Source organism: Chaetodon auriga, chromosome 4, assembly GCF_051107435.1.
Source record: "Chaetodon auriga isolate fChaAug3 chromosome 4, fChaAug3.hap1, whole genome shotgun sequence".
NCBI classification, from domain to species: Eukaryota; Metazoa; Chordata; class Actinopteri; order Chaetodontiformes; family Chaetodontidae; genus Chaetodon; species Chaetodon auriga.
In genome coordinates this window covers 12,312,616-12,328,639 of record NC_135077.1, presented here as the reverse complement: position 1 = coordinate 12,328,639, position 16,024 = coordinate 12,312,616, and the positions used below count along the sequence as shown (strand labels likewise).

At 42.6% G+C, this 16,024-nt stretch overlaps 2 protein-coding genes across 3 annotated transcripts in view; both read right to left on the bottom strand.

The window, feature by feature from the left end:
• Positions 1 to 445: 445 nt before the first annotated feature.
• btbd3a (BTB (POZ) domain containing 3a) lies at positions 446 to 5,983 on the bottom strand. Its single transcript, XM_076729374.1, has 5 exons — positions 5,864 to 5,983; positions 5,198 to 5,465; positions 3,920 to 4,010; positions 3,518 to 3,636; positions 446 to 3,288 (listed from the first exon to the last, which is right to left on the bottom strand). The coding sequence occupies exons 2-5, from the start codon at positions 5,359 to 5,361 to the stop codon at positions 2,256 to 2,258; spliced, it is 1,407 nt and encodes a 468-aa protein (XP_076585489.1). The 5' UTR covers positions 5,362 to 5,465; positions 5,864 to 5,983; the 3' UTR covers positions 446 to 2,255.
• Positions 5,984 to 6,783: 800 nt separating this feature from the next.
• Positions 6,784 to 16,024, bottom strand: part of strn (striatin, calmodulin binding protein) — a 44,468-nt gene continuing 35,227 nt past the window's right edge. For both annotated transcript variants that reach the window (XM_076727698.1, XM_076727699.1), the window contains 10 exons: positions 15,198 to 15,341; positions 14,979 to 15,115; positions 14,270 to 14,445; positions 14,033 to 14,080; positions 13,453 to 13,574; positions 13,179 to 13,346; positions 12,735 to 12,875; positions 12,425 to 12,526; positions 11,757 to 11,843; positions 6,784 to 11,420 (listed from right to left, as the gene is read on the bottom strand). In XM_076727698.1, the coding sequence (XP_076583813.1) occupies positions 11,251 to 11,420; positions 11,757 to 11,843; positions 12,425 to 12,526; positions 12,735 to 12,875; positions 13,179 to 13,346; positions 13,453 to 13,574; positions 14,033 to 14,080; positions 14,270 to 14,445; positions 14,979 to 15,115; positions 15,198 to 15,341 (1,295 nt within the window). In that variant the 3' untranslated portion in view covers positions 6,784 to 11,250. The remainder of the gene's footprint in view (positions 11,421 to 11,756; positions 11,844 to 12,424; positions 12,527 to 12,734; positions 12,876 to 13,178; positions 13,347 to 13,452; positions 13,575 to 14,032; positions 14,081 to 14,269; positions 14,446 to 14,978; positions 15,116 to 15,197; positions 15,342 to 16,024) is intronic.

Below are 16,024 nucleotides of genomic sequence, written 5' to 3'. Positions count from 1 at the left end.
CGGAGGGACAAACAACATCGAGTTGAATTTTTTTCCCCCCCTTAACATAATTTCCTTCACTGCATTTATTTGACGGGTGAATATCATTAAAAACCTATACGGAACATAAGCACAAAAAACTTGTTATAAAGTAAAAGTACCGTACGTGTTTCAGTGTTTTGAGCGGAAGAAGTATTCACATCTTGGACTTCTTCACATCTAAAAACTGGCAATACAACAATGTAGAAATACACAGCTGCAAGTAAAAGTCCTGCATTCAAAATTGTACTTCAAACTACAATGGTTTAATTCTACACGAGGAGCATTTTAAATTTGGTACTTTGAAGTATATTTTGATGCAAATACATTTCTACTTTTACTTACTTGTGGTATTGGAGTATTTTTAGACTGTAGTAATTCTACATGTAGAATCACATCCGCTGGACTCACAGAGAACTAGGACAAATTGACCAAACCTTTTATTTCCAAATTTGTCACAACAACACATTCATAAGGCCACCGACTCACTGCACATTCTGGTTGGAATCAGATAACAGGAAACAAAGACATCCAAAAATATGTTTCTTCAATATAGAATCATATAAAACAGTTTTTTTCCTCCATTTTCTAAGTGAGTAGATGAAGACGTTCGTCAGGACACAATCACTGAAATATTCACATGACTGCAACATCAATGCAACAATAAATCAAGGATCTGGTACAAACATGATGTCGTGGTTTTCAAAATAAAAGCACAAGTTGCTGACAATGTATCTGTGCAAGTGATGTCTGAGGAACACTGTTCTTTAAATACAACACAAAAAAGGTATACAGTTATGGTTCAAATCTTCTCAGATAGCCTGTTATACTGCAGGCTGGACTGGTAGACTTTCAGGTGGATTGTGGCTGAAATGTCCCTTTAAGTCGCCACGTTTCATCAGAGAAGAAGCCCAGAAAGCAGTACAACAGTACAGAGCACCAGAGGAAGGTTACAGTATGTCTGAAAGACTGCAACAAAAAAAAAAAAAAAACTGCAGTAGCAGACTGTGATCAGGTGTCCAACTACAAATATAAAACTTACCATTCAGCTTTAAATACCAAAACCACCAACGGTAAACACCTGCACAGGTTACAAAGTCAAAGTAGTGCCTCAGTAAGTCCTTCCGTTCTTCAGGAGCAGCAGGAATGTTTTCAGCTCTTTCAAATGAAACCAAAGTCTGAACGTCACGAGAGCAGGAGTTCAGCAGAATGAGCGACATGTTGTCAAGTTTTAAACATTTAAATGTCTCTGTAGCCGTCTCACGATGAAACGCAACACATTATCTTTAAGGCAAGAAACTGAAAACCTGTATTACAGTGACGCAGCACCGAAAATGAACCGTGAAACTGCTTTAACTGTGCTCATTTGTTGCACACAGAAACACACTTCTAAGAGTGCGTTTTAATGTCAGAGTTCAGTTGGAATAAAATGAGCTATGAAACATCCACTAGTTTTACACCTTGTGCTGAAATGATTGGTCGATTAATCAATGAAATCAATCAACTGCAATTTGAATGTGTTTAGGTTTTGGGCTGCTGGACTCTGGGATCTAAATAAGTAGTCAAAAAATAAGAGATTAATACACAATGAATCTGATAATGAAGACCATAGTTATTCAGAGACATTCCCATGGCTGTTTTCTATGTGCACAGATTTCAGGATTCGTTCGAACATGTTAAGTCTCCCTTAAACATCTGTGAGTCTATGAGATTACAGGCAATGCTGTATATCAACGATCAGGAATCCTTCATGGTAATATTGGATTATATGTGTAGATGATTGGAATATTGGATATTTATATGTTATTAGCATCACTGTAATGAAGTACTTTGATTTATCAGGGATTTGATTGACTACATTAGCCAAAAACAAATGGTCCTGTTTGAGTGTGTTATCCTTTAATTAATCATGATATAAAATTATAAGCCCCCCCCATGGTTAATATAACTGCCATGTTTGCCTCACAGAGAAGTGCATGTGTATTTTCACAGGAATATAATTTCTGCTTTGATGAAGAGAAAATGAAACTCAACTCAACAACAGCTGCTCAAAACAACAGAGGTGTGAAGGAACATGAGGATTCAGTCCTCTTCAGTCCTCTCGAAGGCTCAGCAGTAAATCCAGGAGTCCCTGCCTCCTCAAACAGCTTCCTGAGAACTCGTCTCCACATCCTGAAAGTAAAAGTCTACATGGCAGTGAAGCAGGAATCTCTATGGCGTCCTTCGTTCTGCCCGGCTCAGGCGTAGAAGATGAGTTCGGGGATCTGGCCCCCCTGCACTCCGGTGCCGTTGGTGCTGTCCGAGGAGCACTGGAACTGGAAGGTCACTTTCCCGCACTGCACCTCTGTCATGCCCTCCTGGCCGAAGTAGCTGAGCTCGTTGCCATCCAGCACCACACTGGCGGTGTAGAAGGTGTCAGGCTCGATCTGCACTGGGTAGTCGAACCACACGGGGAAGGTGCTGCTGGAGCCGTCTGAGAAGTACTTGATGATCCTCTGGGCCATCGGCACGCCCTGGCGCTTCAGCTCGATCTTGGCGCTGTACTCGGCCGAACCGCAGCTGGAGCCATACAGGCCGAAGCCGGCGATGAAGACACGCCTGTCCACGGCAAACTGAATGCTGTCGCAGCGGCCTCGGTACCGCCACTGGTTGCTCCTGTAGGCGCAGGACTGGAAGCGGTGGCAGCGCTGCGGTGCCAGGCCTTTACGAGGTTTGGTGCAGAACAACAGTTCAGGCTTGTTGGCGGCGGTGTACCACAGGAAGATGTCGTTGGTCTCGTTGAGCGTGAGTACACCGGACTGCGCTGCTCCGTTGGCGAAGTCCTCCAGTGCCATGGTGGGGATGCGGATCAGGTAGATGGCCTTCCCCAACACCAGACGCTTGTTCTCAATAGTTGCCGTCAGGTCTTGCCGTTGACACTCAGCCTCGGCCCAGTTCAGCGCCGCCTCGAACACCACCATCTCTTTGGCGTTAAGCGTCTCCCGCCGCAGGATGCTTTCGAGCGTCTGGGTGTCGATGTCGCAGAACCCTTCAGAGCGCAGAGCGAGCTCAGCCTGAGCGTCGATCACCTCCCAGCAGCGCTGCGTCAGGTCGGGCTCCTCGAACAGGCAGCTCTGAGACAGCAGCACGCAGGCGTTCTTGGCACTCAGGCTGGTCTCCAGGAAGTTGACACAGGCCCGGGCCAGATGAGGCACGATGTATTTTTTGGCGGCGTAGAGGGTAGCGAGCACAGTGTCAGCGCACAGGTCGATCTCATCACAGTAGATATACCTGAGAAGGTAGAGGGCGGGATCAACTTAAGACAGACTCTTCACTGAAACAAATTTTTATTTATTTTTTGCTCATTTAAGGGTGCAATTAAATTAGGTCTAAATTGTGTTTGTATTATGTATTTTTTATATTGAGAAGTAATCTGGCTTTTTTTGTGTATGTTTCTATACAGAGACAAAGCTAAATGCTGACAGTCCATAAACACTGAATGAATCAGAGGTCAACATACTTCAACATGGCCAGGAACGAAGGAGGCTCCACGTCAGGGATCCGGATTTCATCCTGATCCTCAGCCAGTTCTCCATAAAACATAGCGTGGAACACCGAGCTGCCAACAGCCAGGACATACTGCCAGAGCAGAGCAACACCATGAGACAACAGACACAAATGTGACGCCTGTGACCATGTAACATAATGCTGTGACCTCCATCTTAGTTATTTTTAAGTTAATCTTGATTTTACTGCAGCTTTTGCTTTGTTCTCGTGTCCAGTTTCCATGAACCACAAGACTCCAAGCACAGCTGCACCTTTCAAATGCACTTGAGTTAAACTTCGCAGAAAACCAAACAATGTTTTTCTGCAGATCATTTTCCACTCTGATCCCAGATCTGCAGCAGGTGGGGGGTTTTACCTTATGTCCTGGTACTCGCTGCGTCCCGCCAGGTGGCCCAACCACAAAGTGAACATCTGCCATCATCTCATTGTTGAACATGACTGAATTCCTACAAGGACACAGAATTAGTAAACATTTTGTTGAAAACAAAACAACGCAAAACAGAGAAAACAAAAAATATGCACATTCAGTACATTAAATTCAAGGTCTTGAATAAAATGCAAAGCAACAAAACTGGCATGTTTTGGGGAACAAAACTCTCCTCGTTCATGATGTCCTTGTCCTGCAGAATTCCTGCTGACACCTAATGTTTTAAATCAGCAGTAAATCTTTCCACTATTTAACTTGTGTATCTGAAAAGCTTTGACATTTTCAAAAAAGCTCCCTGAGACAAACTTGACTTTTTGGAATATATGCTGTAAAAAAGACTGACTTGACTCACTACTTTTATTTTGGAACAGGCCAAGAAAACAACGCTTCCTCATTCTTTGTAAAGGTGGAAATCAAGAATCACTTTGCTGAGTTGAATCATTTCCATGATTCTCAGTAACTCTAACCAGTGATCACATCAACAGTACAGCTCTGTGATGTTAGAGTGATGCTTCTGGTGATCTTCAGGTCACTCTTGATTTTTTAGTGTTGAAGTTTGTCAGTGTGGAATCTATTTTAGATACTTTGTATACTAGTGAGTAGATTAGTAGTATAGTACTGCATTGCATCATATCATCATGCTTCTTTATGTTAAAAGTAACTCTTAAGTATAATTACTGTAGTGGAGTAAAAAGAACAACTTTGTGTTTAAGATGTAATCAAGTACAAGAATAAAGTAGCATAAAATGGAAATAAGTAAAGAACAAGTATGTCAAAACTGTACTTAAGAACAGTACCTGAGTAAATGTACTTAGTCAAGATCAACCACTGACTGTATAACCATCACAGCTGAGGTGATGGTGAGAATAATTTGGAAACTTCAAACACACTAAATTAGAGTATGTACTCTCAGTAATGCCTTGGATACTTAATATAAGTACTGATGTTTACATTGTTCCTCTGTTCTGAGTACAGTACAGGATATGTGCAGTTTTCCAGACAGAAATTCAACAAGACAGATGACACGTCAGCATCCTGAACCAGTGTCTGTACAGGCCTGCACCAGGACGGCTGTCAGTGCTGCATCTTTATTAAAACTGAGTCTATTTAACTGGCTGAGAGGATGACCTCTCCTCATCAGCCTCTGTCAGCCTCGGAGGGTCAAACAGCTCATCACTATCTGGAGCTCTGGGGGTTCAGACTGACCTCTCGCGGATGGTCGGGTACAGGCCCTGCCAGTTGCAGCAGCCTTGTGCAGTGGTGGTGTTGTTGTTGGTCAGGTTCTGCTGCTGGTACTGTTGGATGGAGGTGGTGCTGCTCGCTGAGGCGGAGGGGACCAGCTTCTTGGTGGGGAACAGCTCTGCAGCCATTATCTTCCAGTCAGACTGCAGGCCGGGTCATGGCAGATCCGGGGCCGGACTGAACTGCTGCTTCCGCTGCTCATGGAAGTCTGGCCGGCAGAGTCTGGAGAGCACTGCCGAGAAATGTATTTCGTATTCAGACACAGAAAAGAACAGCCAAACCCGATTTAAAATCTGTCGATGCACGTTCTTGTTGAGCCAACTTAACGTTAGCCGAGCTAACAGCTAGCCAAATATTTCCATTTACAACAATCGATTCGCTCAACGTTACATCAGTTGAACCTTACAAGACTTAAATATCTTAGCAATGAGCTAATATGCAGTCAAAACACTGGAGTCTAAAATAAATAAAAAGTTAACTGGTCAATGTCCAAATCCCGGAGGTATCTCTTCAGTCCTAACTTTAGCATATTTATGCTAGTTAGTTAGCTGACTAACTAAAAGGTCAATTTGCGAGTTAATTTCTCGATCAGCGTGACGATATCTGGTGAATAAATCGGTTTTCACTTACTTTGCTGTTATGCAGACGTATTTTTTAATCATATCTTGACACCACATTAGGCAATTTTGGAATTGTTTGACAGACTATCCGCACAGCTTTGTTTACAGCAGCTAGCTAGCTTCTTCTGCCAATGTTTACAGCAGCATCAACTCATTAATGGCGCACTTCTGCCACCTAGAGGCCAGAAATTATATTGACAAATGTTGCTGAAAATTTTTAGAAATTTGATCTTTTTTTGTTTGTTTGTTTGTTTTTTTAAAAAATACAGTGCTGGAAAAATACTTAAACACTTTACTTTTTCAATTTAACAGCATAGATAAATGTCAATATTCAAAAGTTTAAGAAATTAAAAGTTTAGAAATATTCAGAGTATTTCAGAAGCAAAAGGTTCCTATTCTGATAAATGGGATCTCTTTTACGGAATATGTCAAATAAGGACAGTTGCTTGAACATGTTGTTCCAAAGTATTATTGATGAAGACACAAACATATGTGTTTGATGTTAAACGCATATTAAAGGTACACTTTCTTTGAAGTCATGTCATTTGTGTTTCTCAGCCAGACTTGTGCAAACTCTAACAGAGCATCACATTTCATGAGCTCACCTGATGCTTTTCATGTAAAATGTGCAGCCAGCCGAATGTGTTCAACAGTGCTGAGTAAAAAATAGCAATATTTCCTGTTTATCAATATGATTCCATATTGATAAAGTTATATAATAATAACTTAATCTCACAAACTTTGAATTTAGGTTTAAACTGCTTAAACTTGAATTTTGGATATTTTGGCTCTTTCTTGGATTTGTTTTCCTCATGGCTGTTCCCTTTGAATTCTAACTATCATCTCCCCCATAAGGTGTTTGAGTGTGTCCACGCTGTGAAAAGTGTCCATGTTGGTTTTTGAATGAACAAACTCGTCAGCATCCTAATATACAGCATATTCCTTTATTGTTGTTACTGATAAATCTTCACTCTCCCATTTTGAAAAAAAAGAACAACAATGAAAAAGAAAACAACACCTGCTTGTACTTCATGTACAGCCAGATTAGCATCTACAGTATAATCTCTCTTTAATAGTTTCACTGTACACATTAAAGGACAACAATAATTTACAGGCAAACTGGACCTGACAACAGTTTTCATTCAGGTTTCAGTTTGAAGGTTCAGCTTTTGGCCACTGAAGACAACATAATATAAACCTGGAAACAGTTTGACTGACAGTTCAGCTGCTTACATCACTACTGGCTAGTGTTACTGCTGATGTAGTGTAAGTGATGTCCGACAGTCATCTATAATCTGCTTCATTGCTTTTAAAATCAAAGTGGAAAATGAGATTAAATTATTGGCAAAGACACTGCTTCTATTGCTCTGAAATGAAGTAGACAGATGTGCATGGAGTCTGGTTTAATTCAGCTTTATTGACTCTGGTTCATTTCTTGTCAGATCATTTAATGAAACTGAGCAAAAACCATCTTTGTTTTCTTTGACCTTCACTCTGACTTTAACTGTAACTTACAGCAGTGTTGAACAGTAAATTATCATGTTTCTGCAACGCTGGGATGAAGCACAGCAAGCACCAGACTCCATTCATGAATCATCACTAATCTGTTTCTGTCTCTTAAAGCACAGTTCTCATGTGATTTTGCTCGTTTCCTGCAGTTCTGTCATGTTTCTGTCACTGTTCCCAACCTTTGCTTTGCCTTGTGAGCCTTTAAAGTGACTCTGTGCCTTCTCACAGGCTGCAGTTCAACCAAAGAGTCACATTTCCCTCTTTCTCAAACTCTTTCATTTGAAGTAGCTTCATGAGGCCTGAAGAGGTGAAACTCTCCAGTGTTTCACAACAGAAAAGCAAAGATTACACGAAAGTCAGAGAAAATAAATGTGGTGAATAAGGAACATTAGTGTTGGTTGAAAGCTTCAGTACGTCCACCGTAAGTCAGCTGAATTTGGAAAAAAAAAAAAAAAAAAGAAGCATTTTTTTAATTCCTGCTTTGTCTCTCAGTACAGGTATAACTTGGTATCATGGTTCTGCAAAAACACACACACACACACACACACACACACACACACACACACACACACACACACACACACACACACACACACGCACACACACACCTCTGAAGTGTTGCCCCTGTGAGTCCATCAAGCTGATTGGTTGCTCCAACGTCTGGAAAGCAGGTTGGATAAAAGTCAAGATGAAATGGTGCTTTTGGAAAACGGTGACGTTAGACTGATCAGAGGCTGCGAGGCAGTAAAGTTAATGTAAGAAGGTAAATTTCTTTATGGAAACAAGCTGGGACACCTCTGTGGACGTATCAGCTGGCTTAGTGTGAACAGTTTCTTATTCTAGAGAAGAACGATGTGACGGATGAAGCTGAACTGATTCTCGAGATGTTTCCCTCGAGGATCTGAAGTAAACACTTTGCACACAGAACTTTAAAAAAGCTGAATGTGTGAACAAAGTGGCAGAATTCAGGTTCAACTCACGAGAAACTCTTCGTCACACTGTTAAAACAGGCCAGTTTGTCTCTGAGCTTCACCTAAGATTGAGCTGAGGAACAACCAGACTCCAGTCATTTTCTGCATCATTTTACAGAACAGCTTAAACTGCAGCCACGAACTCACTGCATCTTTACTTTTCACATAAATAATGCTTGATCTTTCGGTTCAGCAAACGAATTGTTGACTTTCACTTTGCGGTTACAAGTTCCCTTAATTACACCAGCTTTATAAATAGATCTGCTTTAATACTTAAAAACTGTACACATCTCTTTACCCTTTTTACACCATAAAAGAAAAGCAACCCAAAGTCCCAGAAGTTTCCCACCACGGCAGGAACACAGCTGCATTCAGAGATAGTTTGGTAAAAAGCAAAAACAAAGTGTTATGTAGTGCTGAGAGGTAAAGTCACATATACGTACTTCTTACAACACCAGCAGAACCCCAAAGGAATACACTTCACTTTTCAAGTAAAACAGAGAATACGTCTTTAAAAAAAATATCTACCTGTATCTTACAAGTCTGTCACCAAACACCAAGAGTCCTTTAAAAAACTAGTAATCGCTCCAAATAATAATAATTACACAAAATACAATATTTTCAGGCAGTCAGCATACAAAGCATGTACAAATCTGAGGGGAGCTTGTGTGCAGTTTGGGACTGAAACACGTGTTACTTAAAGTGTTATTTTACAACAAAACGAGCTAATTAGCATTAGCAACAACGACTGTCGGGTTCAGGAGGAAGCATCTCGTCGTCTCGGTTGAATCTTTTGGCTTTAATTTGGCGCTTTTTAAGTAGTCATAAACGATTCCTGTGATGGAGGTAAAACAGGAGAATGAGAAAAGCGTCACTGCAGGTTTTTTCTCGCTGCAGTTTGTCAGAACTTTTCGACGATAAATACACAGTAAAAAGCAGCAGGTTTTCAAATCGAGCCTCGTTATCACAATGTTGATCGAAACTACTGAATCAGAAGAGATTCCAGCCAAAACATTTTACACCCCGTGAGGAAGAAAACACATTTCTACCTGAAACTGGTCGGCCGAGAATTCGAACCTGAAATCATTTCAGATGTTTCGAGGTGAGATTTGACTTTGGAGAGAAGCTCTTCATCTGATCTACAACTACCAACGTGTCACATGACAGCAGACGTGTTTACAGGTGGAGGCTCAGTACAGTATATTACAGTTATCATGAGCAAGTCACAGCACACTGAAGGGTTTCATTTCAAACCGAAGACAGAAAGAAGAAGCTCCTGTGCAGAGTTCGCGTACGAGGCTGAAGACAGAGAATAAGAACAAGTGTGTTTGTGCGTTTCTGCTGCTCAGGTGTGAATGTGGGACACAAACAAACCCGTGCTCACGTTAAACACTCTGTTACACGAAGTGCTGCAGCAGCACGGCGTCTCCACACTTTTTTAAGCATCCAGCTGCTTCCTGCAGCTCCGCTACACCCAGACTCACCTGAGACGTCTAGAACGATCTTGAACGTCTCTCACAGTTGATGTATCGATCACACTGCTGCTGCCACTGATGTGCTGCCACGACACACATTCTGTTCGTGTGTTGGCACAGCTGTCACACCGCTGCTCAATGTGCAGAAAATCAAAGACTGTTTCTGGAACACGGTGGATACTCACAGCGCCTCATATAAGATCAATAATTCAGTTTATAATGATTAAATGTTCTGAATCAGGACCTTCAGTGTTTGGATCCTGAAAAATAAAGTGAGCAAAATTCAGTCGTCTGCAGCTATTATTTCAACGTGGCAGATACATATTTCATAACACTGCAAATCTGCTGTTTTTTTTATCTTTATTGCCACGACGGTCTGAGCATCTCTGACACAAACATTTCTTTCAGGGAGGAGTTAAGTTCTATTTTACTGTTATCTAGACAAATATGATATCAGACCAGAATCAGCAGATACCAGATATTAAAGGGTTTGGATCAGAGCTGCAGAATGTAAGAAACACACAGACTCCCCCTCCAAAGGAGAAGAAGAAGAAGAAGAAGAAGAAGAAGAAGAAGAAGACATCAACCTAAAACCTTGGCATTTTGAAATGAAACTCTTCAGAAGTGATCTGACCTGCTGACAGAGTCTCTGTCACCACGACTGTCCACCCAGCACAAGTGTCCTTGAGCGAGGCACTGACTCCAGACCAGCTCAGGGTCACGACCTCTGACCTCTAACCTCCTGCGTGGACGTTAACAGGATGAAACTTTGTCCTAAATCAGACTGAGTTAGTCGTCTTCAGGCTGCTGCCACAACTTTTTACAGCAGGAAATAATAAAATCACTTCCAACGACTTTCAAATCAAAGCTCCTGAGCAGAGTCGCAGGTCCTCACACGAGTCCTGATCACGCTGGATTCGGTCTCTGTCTTCACATGTTGCATTAACTCTGAACCTTGTCGTAAAAACCGGGTCGTTACTTTACTGATTTTGCTGCGAATACGTCTTCTGGTCGACACTGAAAAGGATTTATGTTGTGAAGAAAAAAGGCACATTATCATGACTTCAAAGCAACCGGCTGCTCTCTGGAGTGTTTGGGGTTAGTGTTGGTGGACGTTCACCTGTTAAAGGACAAGAAAGAAAAAAAAAAGATTCCAGCTGTGCACCGAAATGTACCGAAAGGTCTGGATTTTATTTTTTTTGCCACTTCCTGTTTCATTCCTTGTCTCATCCGGAGGTTTGTTTATTTCGGGACCCGGGCCAGCCTAAGTCCGAGGGGGGTGGGTGGGACGAATATGTGACAAATCTTAAAGGAGCAGTCCGGCTCTGTGTCACCTTCAGCTTTCCGCTTCCTCATCCAGACTCCGCGGTGGAGACGAGCTCCACCCTCTCCCATCTTTGCTCGTCCTCTGAGCTCGACAGTCGGCTGCCGGCGCCGTCGGGTCATACGAAGACCTTGGCGAGCGCGTCGGCCCCGGCGCTGCCGATGTAGCACTTGGTGGGGTGGAACGCCACGTCGTGGATCGACTCCTCGAACTTCTTGCGGTGAGCTGTGAACTCCTGGATGCAGGTCTTGCTCTCCATGTTCCACAGACGGATCGAGCAGTCGTGACCTGGCAGGAAGACAGAGGATCAATCAGTGGGGATCAAGCTCTATCAGGTTTACATGTTTCACACAAGCCTGAACATTTCTGCTTAAAATAAACCTAAATACTACTTCTAGAAATAAAAACTGAATAACGAATAAACAAAATAATCTGAGATGAATGAGGCTAAAACCAGACTTCATCACTGCTTACGGTCATGTATTGTTAGACCCTTAATTAATACTGATAATTGATCTCACTAAGAGGACGAATACACGTATTACCATATAGTGATTCACAACTGAAACATGTTAAAAACAAATGAAATACTTCATCTTTTTATCTGTGAGTGTGAGCACTTACTTCCAGACATGAGGTACAGGCCGTTTGGATCCACAGCGAGACTCGTGACAGAGTCCAGGTGGGCGACCATCGAGTGGATCAGTTTACCTTCGATTCAAAACAGGATAAAAATAAATAAATCTCTGATCCAGTTTAATTTTTCTGATGAAGAGAAAATATCACATCTGGAAAATCACAATAAATCATAGATTTCTTAATCCATGATTTACTGCAAAATGCATCGTCACAAAGCTGAAAACAGGCTGGTTCATCATCACAATGGAAACACGTGCTGCATAGTTTTTCATCGATGGAATCAACACTGGAAATCACGACATGAACTGTGGTTCTGGAAAAGATGTCCAACCTCGTGACCTGGAGTCATGAAGTCTGACAGCATTAACATCATATTCAGACGAATCCTTCGCTGAATAACTGTTATCTTTATAATTTAGCTAAACCACAGACTTAAAGATTAACGTCCAGTTTGTTACTCAGTTTGTCATAAATTTAAAAGTCTCCCAAAGCCCAAACTGAGCTAACTCTGATGACATCACTCTGACATCATCAAACTCCTGCAGAGCCACAGAAGACATTCTGTCCCTCTCAGCCTGAGATGGATTATTCATGACAGAGTTTGACATGTGGTTCAGGTCCTCTGCAGCAGCTGAGCGGCGCCGCTGTGTTACCTGTGTTATTATCAAAGAACTGGATGTGTCGGTCCTCCTGAGCTGTGATGGTGATTGGCAGCGTGGGATGACTCAGCACTTTGTTGATCTTGCAGGGAGCCTCTGTGTGGGGGCGGACGAGAGAAGGGCGACATCAGCTTTTAATACCAACAACCTTGATTCCACCAGGACTGAAAGCACTGAGGGAGAAGGTTCCTCTCACAGGGACTACAGGACACACTTCAAGCTTCGACACGCTGCAGAACACGTTAACGTTTAAAGATCTTTAAGATCACCTCTGTCTGGATCTGTGACTGCTCAGCTGGTTTACCTGGCGGCCCGGCAGACTCCAGCTTCAGGAGGAGCTGCTGCGTCTCCATGTTGAAGAGTCCGATGTGGCCGGTGGTGAAGGACGTCACCATGTAAGCCGGCTCACTGCTCACCAGGTCCACTGAGGTCGGCACACCCAGCTCTGACAGACACAGACAACAGAGACTCGTCAGGTGGAAGCTGTCAACAGGTGAACCGTGGAAATGCAGCCGTGGCAGACACTGAGATGAACCATGAGTGTGCTGCGATGCGAGGCGGCTTCAGAGTACAGCTTTGCATGTTAACAGCTGGACGTAAACGTGTTGAACTTCTGTATTTTAACATGTTAGTATACCTAATGTGTGTGTTTAGCATTTTGAAGAAAATGCTAAAAAATGCAGGGAGAAAATAATGAGCGGATTAATCCAGAATGAAAGAATCATTCGTTGCAGTCCTTATGACTCACCCCCTCTCTCGTTGAAAACAGCGAGGGACGGCGAGGTGTCGGCGGCGTTCCACAGCCGTACCGTTCCATCACCCGAGCAGGAGAGGAGGCGATGGTGGGCCGAACTGTAGACCAGACCCCACACTGAGTCTGTGTGACCGCACAGCGCTCCCCTCAGGACCGTGGGCTCTGCCACAACCATGAAATACAGAGACAAGAGTGACCAAACATGGACGTATCAAAAATATATTTTCTGCAACAGCTTTAATGCAACCACAGCATTGCAGGAATGTACCATATGAGTCGTAGGGGTCGATGTTGGGGTTAGGGGTGTTCCAGCTCTGAATGGTACCGTCCATCCCCCCACTGAAGCACTGCTCACCGCTGGAGCTCATGGTGACGCAAAGCACAGCGCCACTACATGAGGGGAGGGAAAGAATCTCCACTTTAATGACACCAACCTCATGTAGGTTTTAGTTTATCATACACATAAACTCAATTTCAGTCTAGTTTTAAACCAAAATATCCAAATGTGTCTCTTTGCTCAAGCAGACTTATATTACATATGATTTCATTAAAGCCTTAAAATGAGACTTTTAAGGGATCACACACTGATATAATGTGAAAACTATGTTCGGACTTCTAGGATTACCAGCAGATTTTGTATATATACTGGTCGTGAGATGAACCTGAGGTCTATAAACTGAGTTGTAAAACATTGTTTTTCTATAAGATATCAGAATGTGTTGACTGCTCAACAAAAGATGTGTAATTAGGAGTATCACATTAATTTGCTTGTAGGATCAAAGATAAACTGTGTAAAGTCAAAATCGGGCACTACTGATGTATCTTCAAAAAGGTAAACAGGATATCACCTGTGAGCTCTGAATGTGTAGATGGGCTCCACATCTAAAGCGGCACATCTGGAAGATTAAAGAACAGTTTGTATTAGCAGCAAATTAAAGCAGGTGCAGATCAGAAAACTCTCCAGACTTAAAGATGATCAAACACATTATTAGAAAAATAGAAATAATGGCCTGTCTCTAATAGCAGTCTGTTTCTGCAGCTGAGGAAAACTAATGAATATTAAAAGTGAGGTTTGAAACTCTCACTTCTTGGCAGGTGCCGTCTTCTGGAGGTTCCACAGTTTGAGGGTGTGATCCTCGGAGGCCGTGACCAGGACCGGCTCCACCGGGTGGAAGGCCAGACTCCGGACCGAGTCGAAGTGGCTCCGCAGGGTGAACTTTGGGTTCCAGGTCTTCCTCAGAGCATCTTTGTTATTGGTGATCTGAGGGAGGAAGGTGTCTCATTTACAATCCATGTGATGGTGGCGCTTTACAACAACTCTGTGTACTGATGGACACTGAGAGGACATCAGTGTCCATCAGATGTAAATGTCTACAAACAGACGCAACTGGTTTTAAGATTTTAAACCAAATGGAACCACAGACACACAAACAAAAATCTCTCTGGTCTAGTTTTCACTTGCTGTTTCTTTAATTTGTCTGTGAAGACAAAGACTATTTTGTTTTTATTTTATTTTTTTATTTCTGTGCTGCACTCCCATTTTATGAATTAGGTGGATAAACAAGGAAGACGTTGGAAAAAAAAATGGAAAAAAAAATAAAAAATTATTGTTTTCAAATTAGACGTAAATGTTACAAAGAAAAAGAAAAAATAAAAATGCTGAAATATATATAGAAAAAAGAACAAACAGAGCTTTTCAGTGTGATTTGTAAAGCAGGAGGCGTCGCCTGAAACGATCCAGCTGCTAAAGACTTTTCATCGTAAGCCATCAGACTGCCAGTTTGTGTTACTCACGTCGTACGCCAGGCTGTCAGCCTCGTTGGCGACAGTCAGTCCAGCCAGTTCTCCCAGTCCAAGCTCGTTAGAAACCGCCTCGTCCACTCGGCCCAGGATGAACGACTTCCCTGACGATGGCAGGAACGTCATCGCCTCTACGGAGACAAAACAGGCAGCTGGGTTCAGATAAACCTGCCTGTGTGATCCATGTTTAAGGGAAAATAAGTTGCAGGTTACCGTCTTCAGGCCGCCCCACTTCATGCTCATTGAGTCTGGGTACACTGGGGCGAGAGGGGGGCGTCATGGGTGGCTGCATGGAAGGAAGCTCCTCAGCATCCCGCAGGTTAGCCAGCATGTCCTGGAGCTTAGACCGGTTTGGTCCTGAAGGAGGAGGAGGAGGATGAGGAGGGAGCGACAGCAAGAGGAGAACAACGAGACAGGAGGCAAAAATCAGAGGAGGAAACAAAAACATGGAGTCAGGAGAGGGGGCAATGTAAAGACAGAGTTTAGGAGAGAGAGATGAAAAACAGACATTAGCAAAGTGAAAGCAAAGTAAGAGTTCATATCGTTAGAGAAAAATAAAGTAATCAGCATGAAGGATGGAAATAAACCAGCGCACGGATGCAGCAGCTCTGAAGAGGACTGAAGAGAAAAGATGAAGGCAAGTAAAACCCGATAAAGACAGTGACGGAAAACACAGAAATAAGAAGAATCTCTGCGTGAGAAACATGAAACGGAAAATGTAGCAGCTGCTGTTTGAACTGCACAATTCATCAAAGACGTGAAGAAACAAACAGGGATAATAGAGATGCACTGATATTATTACTGGATATTATCATGATTCATCAAGACCAGAAACCTGCATGACTGCTACATTATGGGAACAACATAATCCATTTAAAGTCAATTACTGCTTTTACACAGAGCAGGACGACAGGTCTCTGCAGTGGTGATAAATGGATTTAAACTCAATTGGTTCGGTAATGGATTAGAGGGAACCGTCAGGCTCGTATTTGATAACGCCAAAATAGACAGAAAGTTTAAAGTCAGTGCATTCCTTGGGG